The 18476-nt window shown below is 51.5% G+C and overlaps 6 protein-coding genes across 6 annotated transcripts; 2 read left to right on the forward strand and 4 right to left on the reverse strand.

The window, feature by feature from the left end:
• Positions 1-29: 29 nt before the first annotated feature.
• EURHEDRAFT_416093 (transcriptional regulator SIN3) lies at positions 30-6181 on the reverse strand. The gene is made up of 7 exons (XM_040782868.1): positions 5739-6181; positions 5613-5680; positions 4880-5517; positions 4593-4693; positions 3858-4539; positions 1212-3803; positions 30-1165 (listed from the first exon to the last, which is right to left on the reverse strand). The coding sequence occupies exons 1-7, from the start codon at positions 5843-5845 to the stop codon at positions 392-394; spliced, it is 4962 nt and encodes a 1653-aa protein (XP_040635510.1). The 5' UTR covers positions 5846-6181; the 3' UTR covers positions 30-391.
• Positions 6182-6859: 678 nt separating this feature from the next.
• EURHEDRAFT_228864 (protein phosphatase 2A regulatory subunit CDC55) lies at positions 6860-9150 on the reverse strand. The gene is made up of 6 exons (XM_040778040.1): positions 8661-9150; positions 8513-8553; positions 8349-8446; positions 7648-8296; positions 7027-7592; positions 6860-6975 (listed from the first exon to the last, which is right to left on the reverse strand). Exons 1-6 carry the CDS (start codon positions 8702-8704, stop codon positions 6952-6954), a joined length of 1422 nt encoding a protein of 473 aa, XP_040635511.1. The 5' UTR covers positions 8705-9150; the 3' UTR covers positions 6860-6951.
• Positions 9151-10275: 1125 nt separating this feature from the next.
• EURHEDRAFT_518143 (uncharacterized protein) lies at positions 10276-11424 on the forward strand (the record flags this gene model as incomplete). The annotated part of the gene is made up of 1 exon (XM_040786641.1): positions 10276-11424. One exon carries the CDS (start codon positions 10276-10278, stop codon positions 11422-11424), a length of 1149 nt encoding a protein of 382 aa, XP_040635512.1.
• A 185-nt stretch (positions 11425-11609) lies between these two features.
• Positions 11610-13675, reverse strand: osm1 (putative fumarate reductase Osm1; the record flags this gene model as incomplete). Its single annotated transcript, XM_040784939.1, has 4 exons — positions 11610-13179; positions 13232-13469; positions 13518-13586; positions 13636-13675. 4 exons carry the CDS (start codon positions 13673-13675, stop codon positions 11610-11612), a joined length of 1917 nt encoding a protein of 638 aa, XP_040635513.1.
• Positions 13676-14959: 1284 nt separating this feature from the next.
• EURHEDRAFT_380751 (aldehyde dehydrogenase) lies at positions 14960-16558 on the reverse strand (the record flags this gene model as incomplete). The annotated part of the gene is made up of 4 exons (XM_040779330.1): positions 14960-15104; positions 15161-15606; positions 15657-16050; positions 16107-16558. 4 exons carry the CDS (start codon positions 16556-16558, stop codon positions 14960-14962), a joined length of 1437 nt encoding a protein of 478 aa, XP_040635514.1.
• A 1288-nt stretch (positions 16559-17846) lies between these two features.
• On the forward strand, positions 17847-18454 carry EURHEDRAFT_229025 (uncharacterized protein). The gene is made up of 2 exons (XM_040778041.1): positions 17847-18271; positions 18320-18454. The coding sequence occupies exons 1-2, from the start codon at positions 18001-18003 to the stop codon at positions 18334-18336; spliced, it is 288 nt and encodes a 95-aa protein (XP_040635515.1). The 5' UTR covers positions 17847-18000; the 3' UTR covers positions 18337-18454.
• Positions 18455-18476: the final 22 nt, after the last annotated feature.

Genomic DNA, 18476 nt, shown 5'->3' on the forward strand with positions numbered 1-18476 from the left:
ATCTACTACAAATTCCGGGGCAATGGAAAGGAGAAATGGAACACTTCCATCCTTAGTTGTAGTACTAGTCATTCGCCCTATAGTACATAGTAAAATAAAAATAAAAACATCACTGCTCCACTCCTCTAAATACACCAAGTCCGAAGCATAGCATAGCGTAGCATATCATAATAGGATATCCCCAGAATATGGCTCCCGAGTACAGAAGCCAGGGGAATACCCCAGATCGGACAGTTCACCCATATTTGCAAGCAACTGAAGACGAAAAGAAATCAAATCCCCAAAAAAGAAACGTAATGCCAACAGCCATGAAAACGTAGAACCGAACATAAAATCGATTATATTATTCATTCATTCACAAATAAGAAAAGGAAAACCCCCCAACTCACTCTCATGCCTCTTTTGACTCGGATGGCGCTGGTTCCGCTGCATCTGCCATTTCTGTATCTTCCGGTTCTGCCGGTTTCTCCTTGTCTTTGGTGCCGTCTTCCGAAGGCGCCTCTGTAGCTGTAGCCTCCGTAGCCTCTGCAGCGGCCCCCGCACCCGCCTCCACTCTGGTGTCACCGTCAGCGTCAGTACTGGCGCCAGGACCACTGTCAGTGTTGGCGTCTTCTCCATCCCCAGTCCCTTCCCCGGCCTCGGCCTCGGGACCGCTCGGTCCAGGCTCAGAGCCCCTGATCCACGACCGGAAGCGCTGATTAGACTCGTCCACTTCGTCCTTGCTGAGTCCATGCGCCCAGACCGGGTTATTAATAAATTTCTCGACAAAACGGTCCTTGCGACGCTCCTTGACAGCCGCATCCTCTCTAGCTGCCTCTTCGGCAGCTTCTTCTGTCGGGCCTGTGGGACGCCAGCTCCATTCGCAACTGCCAGGCTCGTACAGAAGATGATAGCTGTTCGCGCAGATCCGGATGATCAAACCATCTGAATGCTCGAGGGGCCGGTAGTAGCGGTTGTACTCGTCTTCTTGGTCGAGTCTGGTTGGCAGATTCCGTTTCAAGAAAGGCATGCGCATCTGGGAGAACGGGACGCCTTCTGTTGGGTCACGCATGGTATATGCAGACACGTAGTAAGACCAGCGCGCTTCCTGGCTTAGCTCTTCATTCTGTAACGTCGCATCCTCTGGCGTCAAGAGTTGCACCGTAGTCTTCTTGGATGTGGGATGCTAATCTGGTCAGCAAAAATTCCCAATATGAAAGCAAGAAACTTACGTGGGTAATCCGATAAACATCCCCATCCTTAATTAACCTCTCCACCTGCTTCCGGTACTGAATCTCTTGATTATGCGTGGTCTCTTCACGATCCCGCTCCTTGAAGAAGACATTGATAATATCCGAGCTGCGATCCTTCGAATCACCACTGAAAATCGCACCAGCAAACTTGGCAATACCAGCAAACATCTTCTCCAAGTTGTACAGCTGGTACCCGCCGCGAAGGTAGAAACGACGAAGCGTCTCCTCGAGATGATTGTTCTCCAGATCACCCTTGATGACCTCTTCACACATCCGCACAATCTGCTGGTAGAAATTGGACTTAGGATCTGTGTCGTAGAAGAAATCGTCGGGCACCTTGTCGAGGAGACCCAGTTCGGTTGCTGGTTTGCCCATTGCAGCGCGGCGCACGCCCTCATGCGCGTCCTTCTCTTGCAGTTTGATGCGGAGCAGTCGCGAATACAGAATCTCGAACGTCCGGAAGAAACAGTAGATATTCCCGTTAGCGTACAGGTGATAGGTCTTCTTTTTGTAGTTCTCGTTGAGCGTGTATTCCCGCTGAAGGTTGAAGTTGCCCTGGCCAGGGTGCTCCATCCACTTGAGTTCCGTCACGTCCACAGGCTGAGTCGGATCCGGGGGAGCCACAGAAGGAACTAAGACAGCATCCGGTGTGCCTGCGCGGCTACCTGCACGGCTTCCAGGAGCACTGTTGCCGCCTTTCTCGCTTCGGTTGCCCTTCTCACCACGGCGCTCGAGAACATCGCGAAGCAGATCCATCTTCTTGCTGGCCGCCGTCTTGCGACTACGGCTTGAAGAGGTCTCCTCGACTGCGAGGCTCTCATCGTCACCTTCTTCAGCCGTAGGGCTCCCACTCGATGCTTCATTCATGTAAGCATGGAAGCTCTCGCGGTCCATACCGAAGAAGATAGGAATAAAGTCTTTGATGAACGCGATCACCTTCTGAGGATCAGCTCCAAAACCCGCCGAGTTCCGATCAATAAAAACAATCAACAAGTAGGTGGCATCGATCAGCACAGCCGGGTCATCGAACGTAAACTCGAACTGGTGAGCAGGGACATGGTATCCACCCTTTCGTAGATTCCGGCTTTCTTCAAACTTGCCCTGGATTTCACTCTGGATGTGTTTCGCGACGAAAAGTTTCTTGTCAACAGCCTTGCTAGCAATAGCCTGGTGGTCCAAACTCCGCCAATAGGCCTTTTGCGTCTGTTCCCGCCAGACCTTGTCCCATTCGCGCTGACTAGCCTTCCACTCCTCGCATTTCTGCTTCATCCGGAAAAGGACAATGGGGAGCACATGACACGGCCGATCAAACATCTCACGAATAATCTTGTCTCCACGCTGTCGATCGTACACCTTCTTGATCACACGCTGGTAGATAGCCTCACTCTGACCACCCAAGCCTCGCGGAAGCTTAAAAGCCGCTCTTTCTGCTTCAGACATGACCAAGAATTGCTGAACGATAGGTTCAATAAGTTGGATCGTGCGAGTGCATGCCTCGATGTGATGGTCGTAATCGTGTCGGTCCTCTTCAATCCGGTGCAGCGCATCTTCGAACTGGTTCTTGCGATGGGCTACGAAACCAGAGTCTTCAGACGCCCATGTAGGGTGAGATGCCCATTCATCGTTGAGGACGCTGTAACAGAGCTGGTCGCGACCACTGCATGGCTTTTGTCGCTCGCGCTTGGGTAGCAGACGGTAGCTGGGCCCAAGAGAACGGCAGTGGGAAAGGTTGACGATTCCAGGTGATTGTTTGGGCTTAATCTCAATGATCTTATCCTCAGGTTCCTCAACGTGCATGAAGCGCTTGAACCAGGCAAATAGCTCCGGGTGAGAACCGATGTAACCAGCTGCTCTCTTGACAAGAACCTGTCTGTCGATAAGGTCTGTCGAGTAGAGATTGCAGAGCTTAAGGAATTCGCTAAACGTCGATTTGTTTCCAATATACTTCTTGACGCGATCAAAGAAAGCAAACTCCTCTTGTGTGGGCGTCAGGGAATTCGAAGGCGGGATAGGTTCTGGAAGCGCAGGGATGAGGGTAGGCGAAACAGAAGGAGCATCGGCTTGCGAGGGCTTAGGATGATGAACCTTGGCTCTCTTGTTCGCGTTGCCAACCTGGAGGGCCTGCGGTCGGCCCTGCGGATCACCCATGCGGGCAGCTTCAGGCGCAGGCGGCCCCGGAAGAGATCCCAGTGCAGACGAAGGAGCACCAGGACCACGCCGTTTCTTGCCGTCCTTGGCAGAGTCTTTGACGTTAAACTGGCCAAGAGGGGGCATCTTGACATCCCGGTTGGGGGTTTGAGAGGGGAGACCGCCAGCGCCGGGGTAACCGGGCTCGCCGCGAACATTGCTCGTTTGCACTGCCTCCTCGGCCTGGCGTGCAGCCGCCTGCTGCTTGGCGTGTGCTGCAGATTCTGGCAGGAATTGTTTGAAATCCTCCAGCAGATCGGGAGCAGTGTTGAAAAGCTGGGTCACCTGAGCATAAACATCTTGAATAGGCTTCGACTCGCGTTGGTACGTTTGTAGTATTTCGAGGAATTGCTTGTAGATCTCAGGTGCGTTGGAGAAACGGTTCTATATTCTTTGTCAGTGTTTCAACACCTTGAGCAATAGAAAAGTACTACTAACCTTTATCTTGTTAACATAGCTGATCGCATGGTTGAACTCAACAGGTCCACGCTTGTTCAGATCAGCCTGTGAGCCCTGCAGCATACCAGATCCCACGCCAGCCAGGCTATTCATCGGTTGATTCAAGGCCTGGCCTGCTGGCGATACTTGCATCATGGATTGACGTCCCAAGCCAGCCGAAGCGGCAGATGCAGCACCCTGAAGTTGCGATACACCACGCTGATCCTGCTGATGAGCCATAGCCGCAGCGCCAGCTGCCGCTTGTTGTTCTTGCTGGGTCGGGTACTCATAAGAACTTTCGTGAGACTGGCCCTGGCCGTGCTGTTGTCCGAATATGCCCTGTGCCATCATGCGCGATCCAGGCGAGTAGCCGCCTTGCTGGGGCTGGTGCTGCGGCTGTTGCCAGCTAGCTCGTGATTGGTCGTAGAATTCAGCGCGAGCATGGGAACCCATGCTACCAGAGGGACCCATGTCCGCTGCGGCATCCATGGATGCGCGCGGGCGTGTCATGCTTAGTGTGTTCGTACCTGAAGGCGTGGTTACCCTAATGGCGTCAGGGTTGTCCTCGGTTCCGCATTCGATACGATACCCCGGGGGCAGGAAGGTATTGAAGCCCTGGATAAGAGCCGGGTGGCCGTTGAACAAGGTCGAAACGCGTTGAATCACACCAGGCGTATCGATACTTCTAACAAGTTAGAAAAGCTTTGGTCGCTTTGCCATATTCTGGACGCTTACGCTTGGCTCTTGAAATCTTTCATTATATCCAGGAACCGGTTATAGACATCAGCCTGGTCAACGAACCGAACCTTGACTTGATCCAAATAGCTGAGGGCGTCCTGATGGATTGAGGTCAGCATGACAGCTCCATAATGTATACAATGTCGATGCTTGCGAAATAGGCAAGCCCCGAAGCGGTGACAAACGGATCTGCGACAAGTGCAAATGACGCGATCGATCTATCACCTACCGCCACGTGGACTCCGGCACACCATGAATACCACCAAGGATTAGAATATACTCACATTCAAAATCGGCTGCTGGCCCTGAGTTAGAGCCGCAACATTCCCAGGGATCTGGGGACCAGAACCACCAAATCCCAACATAGGCTGGCCAGGTGGAGCAGCGGGATGCTGCATGAAAGAACCAGGTGTCCCTTCACCATGCCGAACCTGCGAGCCAAATAGCCCACCAGGACCACCAGCAGATTGCATAGGGCCCTGTGGACCGTTGGAAGGGTTCAAGTTCGACAGTATCCCATTATGGATCGACGTCGGCGGTTTATTAGCCACAGGCTGGTGGAGTGGAATCGACCCAGTGTGACTCTGAACGGGATGATGTTGTTGTTGCTCGCGCTGTCGTTCAATCTGTTCGCGTTCGCGTTCGCGTTCACGTTGCTCACGCTCTCGGTGCATCTCCTCCTGGCGCTGGCGCTCGATCAATTCCCGTTCTCTCGAGTCGCGTTCGCGTTCCCGATTGATGGATTGCGGCGAAGGGTGCTGCATCGCCTGTCCGATGCCCGGCAATGCGTGACCGGTATTATGCGAAGGAGCAGGAGGGTGTTGGCCGAAGGCCGGGGGCGGGTGTGGGCCGGAATGACTTTGGCTCAACTCCGCCAGTCCGGGGAGGGAGTGTCCGGTAGCCTGACCGGGGTGGTAGGGACCTGAAAACCGGTGGGACCACAAGTCAACCAAGACTATTCCACAAACACAACTTTTATCAACGGTATAAGGTAGAAAAGAAACGGTAGGGACTAACCAGCAGGAGGCGGCAAAACGGGCCCGGCGGCCTGGGAGGATGGGCCTTGCTGGGGTGGGGGGTTTTGGCTATTCAAAAAACAAAGTCAGCGCCACTCAGAAGATATCCCAGATCTTATAGACATACCCAAATGACCCTAAGGGCCGGTGTTGTTGATTCATCTGGTGATCCATGCTGGAGTGTGAAGGCGGTCCGCCGGCAGGATGCCAATTATCGTTTCCAGAAGAGTTCATGATCTCTGCATGAACACAAGCCTCAAGGACTTCTCAGAGCCAAAGGCTGATAGACAAGTCGAAATTCACGAGCCACAAAAGGTGTAAAGTGAAGGTACAAGCAGTATGTTGGGGTCAGAGCAAGCCTGCTAATCGTTTCGCACTCTGGGGGTCTGCTCTCCAAAAGTCATTTCACAACCACATCACGATACCGTAATGCAAAGGAAGACAAGTCAGAGAAGAAGAGAAATGAGAACTGAACGCACACGTCCAGACCAAGAGACCCGTAAAAAACCAAACAGATAAAAAGAGAGGTGAGCAGGAAACCTGGATTGGCAATGATGGTTTGCGCGCGACCGATCACTGTCAGAGTGAAGGCGGAGAGGCTTTCAGCAGCACTAACCCCTTTCCAGCCCTAGTATCCGGGCCCTCGGTGCCATAATTTTCCGGCGGTGTGCTTGTGTCACGCTTTTTTCTGCCCGTCCTGCCCGGCGCGTGCTGATTGGTTCGTCGGGCACGACGTCATCGACTGTACATGAGCGTCCTACGGAGCACATACAGTTGGATAACGCCTCATATATTCATTATCTACAATCAAGTAACACTAAGTAGGTACCTAAATTGACTCAATTGGGGTCCTTATATAACCCGCGTCTAAGTAATCACAATGACGGTCCTTCCGCTGTATCGCCGACTTGAACAGTAGATGGGCTGTAGTCGGCTGTAGCGAATACACACCATCAAATCAAATCAAACACAAGGAGGGCAAAAAAAAAAAAAAACCATGCGTGAGCTAGGCTCTTTTTCTATCAACCTCTCTCCAACGCCTCCAAGCAAGAACAAAAAATCCCGCAGCATCTGCCCAAGAAAACGGATAAAAGATGAAGTCGATATAGGATCAGCGTGTGTAAAATGGATAGTAAAGGGAAAAGGGAAAAGGTAGACGGTAGGGAGAAAGAAAACAGTGCACACCGTCTCCGGATAGATAACGATGCATCGAAATTGAACTGGTTGAATTTTTTGGATTTTGGTGGTTGCTTCTCTTGCTATTAATCACGTTTTCCCTTTAAGTCATACCCTGCCCTCGTTATATGCCATGATGAATGTACGGTCACGCCTGCCCAAGTCTACAGCGCAGAAAAGACGAAGAGCTAATGAAGTTAGGATAAAAGGCAATTGATAAGACGGGGGAGAGAACTTACATTGTTCGTAGCAGCAATGGCAATGCTGTCTTCGTACGGATGCCAGCTCATGTGAAGGATTTTCTTGTTGAAATCAATTTGATCCGCATCGGTTTCCTTCCTCATCCGGCTGCCAGGACCAACAGGGCTGCCCGATCTGGAGCCGTTCTTCTTCCCATTGGCGCCCCGGTTCATGGGTGTGGGCACGCCAACCTTCTTCGCTTTGAACGCAGACTTGTCGGCCTGCAGCACAATCTCGGTGTCCTTGTTCTGGTCAGTGGGGTAGATCATGAAGTTGTTGTTGTAGCTTCCGGTCATGACGTTCTCCGCGTCGCCAGAGAAGACAACCTCGAATTTATCGAAGATACTGTCGTTTTCGTACGTGTCGCAGAGACGCGGCCGGAGATGTTCGTGGATAGGAATGGTCTTCACGGGTTGCCTCTCCATGTTGACATCCCAGACCTTAACCGTCAGATAATCTCGGGAAACGATGTATCGACCGTCATTCGAGAAGCGGACATCGGAGATCGAGGAAATGATTTCGGAGAAGAATGAACGGGACGAGGCGTCTTCCTCTTGTTCGAATACTGCAGACCGTGTCAGTTTACTTTGGCGCAAACAAGTAACGCGAGGAAAACATACGCTTAGAATGCTCATCACACAATGCCCGCTGGCGCATGTCCGCCAACTTGATGGTTCCCTTAGAGCTAGCATACATAAACCAGTTACAACTGGTAGGGTGGAATTCGGCCGCGGTGATAACTTCAGTGAGTTCTTCCATGTTGGCCGGTTTGATATCGACAATGTTGAAACTCTGGTCCTGGATGTTAAGGTTCCAGAGGTTGACTCGGAGATCATCGCTACTTATGAAGGTCTCCCCATCACTGTTGACGGAGATGCTGTTGATGTGGTATGCATGGGCGTTTGCATATGTCCTCCGCGGTACGGCTGCGACAACGGTGTCATGGTGTGTCATCCGGGGAAGCTTCAATGACGATGAGTCCTTGAACGGTATACGAGGTGGGCGAGGTGCCCCTCCACCAGACACAGCGCCCGCGGGCGTGAGTTCATTCGACAGGTTGTTCTCGGCGACGACCTTGAGCGATTTATCGAAGACCTTCCATAGCTTAATGGTTTTGTCATTTGTCGAAAGAAGATAGTGGGAGGAATTTTGCCGTCTGCACCACTTAATCTTGTTGATCTTCTCTTCAATTTCTAACGATTTGAGGTAATCGAACTCGGGCTCGTGCGATTGAAACTCGGTGTGGAACTTATATTCGCATGTTTTTTTCTAGCCAGTCGTTAGGATGGGTCCTAAGATGCAAGGTCAAAAGGGTCGCTACCGTTTCGTTTCTTTCAAACAGCACCACTCTTCCACCCTTATCTCCCGTAGCCAGGTAGTTACCGGTATGATCGAATTCGACGGTCGAAATAATGTCCGCTGGGGAGACCGTTAGTTCGTCCTGGATGTCGATTGGCAAGGAATGAACTCCAGTTGGCAACCAACCTTCTGTGATATCTTCCACATCACCCTTGTCACCAAAGCATCTGATACACCATCAGCATTCCAGCACGGAGGCATATATCAAGGTGGGGCATGATTGCCAGCTCCCACCGCTACTACTGCGGGAATCCGACGCTCGACATCGACTTACTGTGTGAACTTCCAGGTAGGCGAATTCGGATCTCTGTCTACCATCTTTGATACCTCCCTTTACTGGGGTGACAGACACAAGGATATAGTTGAGGAAATCACACAGAGCGAAACCGGAACAAGACACCGACGGACACGGGGAAGCTTGTGGGAGCTATAATGCGACCGCTGCAGGGATCAAGCGGTGAAGCCCGAAGAGTAGGATAGGTAAATTTTTCGAATAGATTTTCTCGTGACTTTTTTTTTGTCGGGAATTCGCTTCCAGATCGAAAGCGAGAGAGGCGAGGGCGGATGTGTTGGGAGAGTCAAGGCGATCACGAATAACGGCGACCGGTATTTCTCGAGTGGAGATAGTGGGAATCGGTCAAGGGAGGGGAAGGAGGGATTCTGGACGAGGGATGAGAGGAAGATGAGGGCAAGGAGGGCCGCGAGAACGTAAAGAGACGAGGCTCTGTATAAAGACAAAGAAATGTCAGTGGTTTCTGCAAGACTTCAACGGTTCGTTGCGTGTATCGTGGACGGGCCTCAATGAGGGGGGGAAATTTTTTCGTAACCGTGCGAGTGACAATAGATAACAGATATAGATAGCAGAAACACGAGTGAAATACAGATTGAAGAGGAATATAACTCCTGGCAGAGACGGCAGACCCTCGATTGTGGGAGACGACGAGCCAGATTATACAAGGGAAGGAGGCTCTGAGTGAGTTGTTGGCCAGCGGATGAGAGAATGGGGCAGAGGATATGGGATGCAGGATTTTAGCCTAGAAGATAGATGTAATAACTTACCAATGACCAAGAAACAAAATGGATGAGGTTGTTGTTAGAGGAGAAGCGAAAGGGAGAGGAGAAGAGAGGTGGGATGGAGATGCGGTGCGGTGGTGATTGTGGTGAGCTGGTGGTGGGGAGCGTTAGCAGTCGGGCTGACATCAACTACCCCGATGCTACATAGTACTCACCACCCTATGCTTGGTGCATATAATCGATCTATAGGAAAATTTAACAGCCCAGTGTACAATGCAGTTGACAGGTTCAGCAGCTACAATAATCACCTACATGTACCACCATGTACTCTGTACTCTGTACTCCATACCTCAGTACCGCTGGCACCGATATATATGACAACACCCGAATCCACCCAATATACCCCGGATTGGATATAATCACCCAATTGAACTATTTCCGAACGGCCACCTAGGTCCTTATGTTCACATGGAGCAATCTATGGTGTTTTTGCATGTCACTATTTGGCTACCATCTGCACGGGCAAGTGCATCCAGTTTCCCGATTAGGATATCGTGATACTATTCCCAACTCAAATTATTCCCCATGATACATTCACATCACTCGCAGATGATACTACTATCTATGAATTTTAAAATAGATATCAGGGATATTTCCTGCAGATATCAAAGATCGATAATGCCGCCTTTTCCAAGCACTTCCAGACTTTCACATGGTTCCATCTCCCTTGGGCCGAACATCCCGATGACCAAAAACCTCGTCCCGATCAACCATAGATGAAATACGCAGCTTTTCTGTTCTTTCAAATCTAGGGCACCTCTATACCCTCTTATTGTTCACATATTCGTTGATCCAGTGACCTTATAATAAACACCATGTCCGACAATCAACCCCCGCAACCTCCGCCATCATCCACCAACAACACCTCTTCCAACACTGCAACCACCGCCGCCTCTCCCTCCTCCGCCAACCAAAACACAATTAACCCCCAAAATGAAAATGCAAACCCATCCCTACCATCCCGCCTCCAATCCTCCGCCACAACCCTCGCCCAAAACCTCTTCACCCCCTCCCCAGCCGACATAGCCAGAAACCTCCAACCAGGCGGTAGCAGCAGCAACAAAGCCGCGCCACCATCCTCGGTAGCGGCGGCATCAGCGGCGCAAACGTTCCATGGGGAAACCACTGTGCCGGGAAGTTCGGTTGGGAGGGGGATATCACGGCATGGAGATGTTGGGGGGAGATTTCGGAGCGCGACGGGGAGCGCAACGGGGCAGGATGGGTTGATGGAGGAGGCATACCAGTTCCAGAATGATCAGGCATATCAAGATGGGGGGCTAGAATCGGGTGTATCGCCCTACGAGCAAGATGCGATCGCAGATATAAAAGGGAAAGGAAAGGGAAAGGCATCAGAAAAAGAATACGAACAAGACTATCAACCCTTCGAAAACACCTGGCAATCCATCACAGCCACACACTCCGAACCGCAGTCTGCATACCAAAACGCTCAAGACGGCTCCAAACTCCTCACACTCCTAACATCCCCCTCCTTCAACCCTGAATTCCCCGAACTCATCACCACCACCGACAACCTAGACCCAGTCCTCGTCCCAAACGACCTCTCCGACCCATCCCCCTTCCCTCTCTCCGCCCAAGAAATCCAAACCCTCGAGTCCTTCCGCCGAAAGCTCGGCTCCCACCCTACCCAAGGACAACGGCGCATAAACCCCACAAGTCTAATCCCCGACATCGACAACTTTCTCTCCACAGTCCCCGCGCAAACGCAGAATGATGCTACCGCGCTGCGCGATGCGGTATTGACGGGGTTGCCGGGGGCGGAAGAGTGGGTGGCTGTTGAGGAGAAATATCAGGATGAGGTGTGGGGGTTTTTGAAGCCGGTGCTTGAAGAGGCGAGGAGGGAGATGGAAGAGAAAGAAGAGAATGGAGGGGATATGGAAAAAGGGAGAGAGGATGGACCGGCAGTGGCGAGGTTGAAGATGATTTTGAGGCATATGGGAGCGTAACTACTAAGATAAAGGATGTACGATAATGTTGGATTGAGATCATGATACTTTACAGAATCCATTCATAACAAGACATACATGCATAACAAAAGCAAACAAATCGACAAATAAAAAGGGGGTATGTCAAACAGCACCATGCTCAGAGAATATTATACCAGTTTTTGTTCCATTTTTCCTTATTGCCCTTAAAACTCCAGACTAGGGGTCTGGCCCTGAACACGGCCAATAACAATATGCCCAGCATACTTAGGAACAACCTCGTCGTCGTGCAACATGGCAAACTCCTCCGTAGCATCACGACCCATGAAGTTAAACAGAGCGTTAGCGCCACCAGGGTGTTCGTCGAGCCAGTTGGTCACGTCCAGCACACAGCCCTTGACGACGATCCAGAGGTCGTCCTTCTTGTTGTGCTTGGCGATCTCCTCCATCGTGAACTCCTTCTCGGGGACTTCGAACGGCTTGGGCGCCGTGGGCTTGGAGGCCTGTTGCGCGGCGGCGGCGGCGTTGGCTGGCGATGCGCTGGCGGTAGCAGCAGCGACCTCGGGGGTAGCGCCGGAGCCGACAGGTGCACCACTGGCGCCAGAGGCAGCGGCAGCGCCGCTCCATTCAATGGCGATCTTGCCGGGGGTCGCGGGGTCGATGTGCAGGGAGATCTGGCCCAGACGGCTCTGGGCGGTCGAGGCGCCGCCGGTGATCAGCTTCTTGAACAGGTGCTGGCTGGCGCTGTCACCGGCCACACGACCGTAGACGACACAGCCTAGCAGAGAGGAACCACCCAGACGGTTGGCACCGTGGACACCACCGGCAAGTTCACCGCAGGCGTAGAGACCCTCGAAGGGGGCTTGCTCCGAGTTGAGGACCTGGGCGTGCTCGTTGATCTCGATACCACCCATGGTAAAGTGCAGGACTGGCTCCATGAGAGCGACATGGAAGGTGTCGTCGACGGCGAAGGGTCCGTTGTGGAAGAAGCGCTTGCCCCAGGGGTCTTTCTTCTTGCCATCAGCGATGGCGTTGTAGTCGTCAAAGGTCTTCTGCAGCTTCTGGGGACCGCAGCCAATCTCCTTGGCCAGCTCCTGACCGGTCATCTTCCGCATCAGACCACGGCCAGCGTAGTGACGGGTGTGGAAGTCCAGGACGTTGGAGGCTTTGCTGTTCAGAATGAGACGGATGGGCCACTTGCTCTTCTCCTTCTCCTTCCACATCTGGCCCGAGACGTAGTCACGGTGGCCCAGCTCGTCGGCGAACCGGTCACCGTCCGAGTTGAGCAGGAGACCACCCTCACCACGAAGGGCTTCAGCAGCCAGGAACTTGAACTTGGCCTCAGGGTCCTTGGGGTCGACAAGGCCAGTAGGGTGGACCTGGACCTTGTCCATGTCAATTCCGTTGGCACCAATCTCCATCAACATCTTCTGACCGTCACCGGTAGCGTGGGTACCGTTGGTACTGGACAGGGCAAAGGTATCTGGGCGGTGCTCCTGCAGGAGCGACTTGTTGCCAAAGTCGGCGGCATAACCACCAGTGGCGAGAACAACAACACCATCTGCGACTTGCGACTCGCCGTTCAATTCATATGTGACACCAGTGATGAGGTTACCGTCCTTGTTAACATTGGTAACACGGGCCTTTTTCACGATCTGGACGCGGTCGGGCTCCTGCTCGCTGAGTTCTTCCAATCGCTGCATAAGGGCATATGTGATGGCCATTCCGGGGAATTTGGCATCATGGCCACGATGTGTCCGGGGCTGGGTGTGACCACTTCAACTGGTTAGCTATGTACATTTTCAGTCGAGATGGATTGTAGACATACCCAAGACGCGAAACAAGGGTGAGATCGAGGTTGAAGACATCTTGAAGCCACTCAACGGCAGCAGCAGACTTGTATGTGAGGACCTTGATTAATTCGGGACGCGCCTTGTCTCTTGCGGATTTGAGGGTGTCTTCGTAGAAGGTCTTGACGCTGTCCTGGATACCGAGGTCTGTCTGGGTGCGAGTGAGGGCGCCGTTGATACCGGAGGTAGCCTTGGTCGAGTTACCACCAAAGAAGGCTGAAAAGTCAGCACGTTATCCTATGTCTTGCGCTATGATTATCTTACCCTGCTTATCGAGGACGAGGACGTTTCCACCATTGAGGTAGACGGTGTGGGCGGCACTGAGACCGGACACTGCAATGGTCAGCAACGTATGATTTTGCGGAGAAGAGAGATCACGTACATCCACCACCGACAACGATGACTCTTGGGGGGGCTGCCATTGTGAATGATTAGGTATAGAGTAAAGAGTGGTAACAGAGTAGTAAAAGAAGAATGCCAGAGGGAAGAGGAAGAGTGCGACACGCTCTTTTAATGGGTGATCCGGGGGGCGGAGGAGATCCAAGGTTCAGAAGCCGACGCTCTCTATCGGCCGAGGCTGCTCTACCGACCGAAACGGTACGTACGGGGTTCTCTCCGATTCTTTACATTGGTTTATGGATCACAAACTAGAATAGAGAAATGCTCGATTTATGGTAGCTTATAGCTCTTTGAAACCTGCCATAGCTATCAGTTTTGTGCTCTTGGTCTCGGGGGACATTATCCCGAGTACTGAACACTGTACATAGTAACTGTGCTGTGTACATAGTAGTAAGTTCTTCACATGCTAAATGCATTTCACATGTCTCTTACAACTGCGTCATTCGTCTGGTCATACCTGTACTTTGTACGGAGTACTCCAACATTATCCTGGTCACTGGTCTGACCACTGTGTACAATGATGTATACCCAGCATTATTAGACAACAAACGGAAACTTTTATATTCTGTTCTACTATTATATTGTCTATATCAAATGCCTCTCATATACATTCTTTGTATTGTATCCGTGGATATGCCCATACAAGTGGTGATCTTGAATGATCGCATTACCCCAGACTTTCCCATCGGGCCATCCCAACCTCGGTCCGAGCACCACCACTCAGCATCCCCTAATTCTAAGCATCTCGACCTATCCCAATGCCCCGATTACATTTACCATCTTCCCCCGTGTTTATTCCACAATTAAATCTCCGTGTTAAAACTGGAGTATTCTCTGTTTACCCCAGATATTCCCCCATATTCCAGGTTTTAGTATTTACCGTGTATCCATACCGCGTACTGTAATATCGGCTATTGGTCACATGAACAGAAGCCGGAAAAAGCGTCATTGGTATTTACGGGGTTTGAAGTTACTGATTTTGGGGAGCATTTGCCGGGGTTGGGGATTTCCGTGGTATTTGTACGGAGTACAGTAGATGTAGCGATTTAAATGAGTCGGTGGGTTACGACCGCTTTTATGTTATTATTGTCGCTACTCGTTACATTACCTTTAATGTGGTTGTTTGTGGTTATCGTTGTTGTGGAAGCAGATATATATTTACAAGACCGGACTTGCCACAGTACATACTCTTAACTCTTTACCTTGGTCAATTCAGTATAGATCCAAGGAAGAGATACTCTATGCCTACAATGCTCATTCAACAGTCTCGCCACAGCTCAATAGAAGGTACTATAATCTATATACAATTAATCCATCCAAGTCACACTCTTGGTCACCAAAAACTCCTCCAGTCCCATCTCCGTATTAAACCGTCCCCATCCACTCGCCTTGACACCACCATGCGGCAGCGCCGGTTCATCCTGGATCGTCATGCTGTTGATATGCACCGCCCTGCACCCCATTAGTATCTGCTTAACCAAAATCCACAGGGAAGGAAGGGAACCTACCCAGACTGAATCTTCCTCGCCATAGCAAACGCCTTCCTCAAATCCTCCGTGAACACCGACGCAGACAACCCATACCCACTCGAGTTTGCAATGCGAATAGCCTCCTCATCACTCCCAACAACCATACACGCAGCCAGCGACGCAAAGTTCTCTTCCTGCCACACGGCCATGTCCTCCTTAACACCGCCCAGGATGACCGGTGGCATGCGGACGCAGGAGTCGGACTGTGGGATGTCTGCTGAACCGGTGAGGGGGTAGGCGCCTGAGTCGAGGGCGCTGGTGATGAGCCTTTCGACGCGGGATTTGGAAGCTTGGTTGACGAGGGTTGGCGGTGGGGAGGCGGGATCAGCGGACGAGGCTAGGGCGGTTTTGAGGGCGGCCATGAAGGTTGGGGCGATGTCAGCGTGAATGAGGATGCGGTCTGTTGACATACAGATTTGGCCAGACTAAACGGTCAGTACGTGTCTTAGACACAGCGTAGAGGTATAATACGTACGTTGAGCAAAGCACCCGCCAACACACCCTTAACAGCCGTCTCGATATTCGCATCCGCACACACAATCGCGCTATTCTTCCCTCCCAATTCCATCAGGCACGGCTTCAGGTTCTCTCCGCACGCGCGTGCAATCTTGCGTCCCACCGCCGTGCTTCCTGTGAAGTTGATCTTGCGCACGGCGGGGTGCTCGATCATCGTGTTGACGACTTCGGGGGCATCCTGGGGACGGCAGGAGATCAAGTTGAGGCAGCCTGCAGGGAGACCAGCTTCGTGGAGAGCCTGCGCGATGGCCCAGTAGCAGCGGGGGGTTTGCTCGGAGGATTTAAGAATGGTAGTGTTTCCCGCAGCGAGGGCGCACGCAGCGGAGCGAATGCCAAAGACATATGGCGCATTCCTTTACCCGTCAGCATGCCCATCATACAATAAAAAGCCATAAAACGGACGACATACCAAGGTACAATCCCCAAAATCACCCCCATCGCCTCTTTAACAACCATCGCACTCTGTCCCTCATCCTCCACAACCGGCACACTCCCACAAATCGACGCAATTCGTCCCGCGAGATCTCTCAACATACGAATTCCCAACGGCGCCACAAACATCTGCGAAGCACCAACATCCGCGCCCATCTCCGCTTGCATAAACCCCGCATTACGCTCCAAATTCTTCTCCAGAATATCAGCTGCTTTCAGGAGAATGTCGCGCCGGACAGCAGGTTTTGTCGCGGACCAGGTTGGGAATGCGGCAGAGGCGGAATCAACGGCGCGGAGGGCATCGGTGGAAGATGCCGCGGCGGCGGTCCAGCAGGGTTGGTTTGTGTAGGGGCTGGTTACGGCGAAGGAGGCGGAGGGGTTATATTCCTCGACGCCGTTGATAATGAGGGGGACTGTTGGGAGGGACATCTTTCTATGGGTATGAATGCAATGCTGGCGTAGAGTGCTATGCACGGAATATACCTCTACCGGGGTTTGTAGTTGATATAATCCAGTGCACTCTGTACTAGCAGTTCTACCAAGAATTACTAGTCATGCACAGTACCCAAGGTTAACGACATCTGTCATGTGGGGTATCTCTATCAACGGTATTGATAGCAAAAAAAGGGGCTCCTAACTCAATCGGTCTATGATGAATAGCATCCGTCAACTTGACTCGTTTCGTCCATACTCATAGCCATATGTACCCCAATTCTCCAACCTTGCGCAGAAAGCATTGAAATCGCCCCACTATTTACACAAGGCACTCCCAAAGGGGAAAGGAAAAAATTATCACGGTCCACTCCGGACAAGCGTTAATCGCGGGATAGGGGCAGCGATCAACTGCCGAGGTGATGCCAGCGAGTATGTAACGGGGCAATAGGGTATAGTGCACAACACTCGTGCTCGATCCAGTGCTTGCATAATTCCGATTAATGAAGGTGGTGATTCCGAAAGTTGACTACGAGGGATCATCGCGGTCGACCGTTGAGCTAATGACTATGCCGGAGGGCTTTGCCGGGGCCAGTGCTTCAATGCGCTTGCTTGCTTGCTTTTGTTTTCGTTCATCAGGCGTGCGAGAACCCTGGAATCATGCAATGCAATGCAATATGCAATGTTGGACCATGCTGTCAGTGGTTTCTTTTTCTTAAAAAATTGGTTAATAAGCGGGTCTCGTCCCAAGCCACTGGTTTTCTTGCACTGAATGGAGCCCTAGTGCATCCGGAATGGGAAAGTTGCAGCGCACTGACTTCACCGTCCAAAAGGATATTGTTCAATATTTACACACCACTGAATGCTTATTTCCAAGATACCGCGACTAGATGATTATTATCACTCGCTAACGATGCTCATTCCGGAGCCTCGTCACCATAAACCACAGCACCATGGACACTCACTGAAGATCCCCTCCCGGCAACCCCGGAAAGCCCATAGACTCGCTTAACAACGGAGATTTCCTTTCCTGGGCTGATATTGAATAGTAGTGCCATGTGCCATCCATGGTTCTTCATAGGGACACAAAAATGCGGCAGAATGTGCCTGCCTCACGCCACACCGGACAGCACTGTTCAACGGAATATGGCCGATACGGTATTCCCCCGAGCACAACATTATGAAAATCTAAAGCACACAAATTGAGGACGTGTTTTACAAGGTGATAGTCCCTTCAATAAAACGATAAAACAATATCTTAGCTGCTTCGACCTGTAACCATTAAACCCAATTCAATCCGCCCGGTTCCAAGGTTCCCTAGGTTGCCGATAGACTTTCGGCAACCGCTGAGAGTTGGCCTAGGGTAGAATTGCTTTTGGTTGACAGTTTGTCATGTCAATAGAGTGTACACTAATTGACAGTGACAGCGACAGTACGGTATGGTACGTAGAGAAAAAGGGGTCATTATCCCCTTCACCTTACCCCGGAGGGAAAGGCAACATTTTAATATCATCGATATGATGGTGTCCTGCATGAGACCTGGAGAGGAAAACGAGACACCAGCAAAATTGCGGTCAAAAATGGCCAACTCTCTTTCCCCAAAGGGAAGGGAAGGACAGAACTTGAGTGGCCCACTGTATGCGCGTTGGTGGTCGGGCGACTTGACTTTTGCGGGATCAGGGGGCGACGATCGTGTTGACGGCCGAGAAGATTATCTGGAGTAAGTGCTCTGTAGGTTACAAGGTTGATAGCACACACAGATATGGGATAACTGAACCATGAAACTATTGAGTGAGAGCCATGGTCTCGGTCTGCGCAAATATTCGGACACACAAATACAAGACAAAGCCAAAACTCCGGGGGTCTACGGTGTTTTGTATCAGGGTGTTCGCCTAGTACCCTGCCTCGGCACGCA

This window comes from Aspergillus ruber (genome assembly GCF_000600275.1).
Source record: "Aspergillus ruber CBS 135680 unplaced genomic scaffold scaffold00031, whole genome shotgun sequence".
NCBI classification, from domain to species: Eukaryota; Fungi; Ascomycota; class Eurotiomycetes; order Eurotiales; family Aspergillaceae; genus Aspergillus; species Aspergillus ruber.

Bases quoted from the DNA above. Each gene is read 5' to 3' on its own strand.
- EURHEDRAFT_229025 (XM_040778041.1), top strand. From the start codon at position 18,001: ATGGTACGTAGAGAAAAAGGGGTCATTATCCCCTTCACCTTACCCCGG.
- EURHEDRAFT_228864 (XM_040778040.1), bottom strand. From the start codon at position 8,704: ATGGTAGACAGAGATCCGAATTCGCCTACCTGGAAGTTCACACA. The intron at 8,297-8,348 runs GTAGCGACCCTT...ACGACTGGCTAG, and splicing joins TGTTTGAAAGAAACGAAACG to AAAAAAACATGCGAATATAA. The intron at 7,593-7,647 runs GTATGTTTTCCT...CACGGTCTGCAG, and splicing joins GTGTGATGAGCATTCTAAGC to TATTCGAACAAGAGGAAGAC.
- EURHEDRAFT_416093 (XM_040782868.1), bottom strand. From the start codon at position 5,845: ATGAACTCTTCTGGAAACGATAATTGGCATCCTGCCGGCGGACCGCCT. The intron at 5,681-5,738 runs GTATGTCTATAA...TTTTTTGAATAG, and splicing joins CGGCCCTTAGGGTCATTTGG to CCAAAACCCCCCACCCCAGC. The intron at 1,166-1,211 runs GTAAGTTTCTTG...TGACCAGATTAG, and splicing joins ATGTTTATCGGATTACCCAC to CATCCCACATCCAAGAAGAC.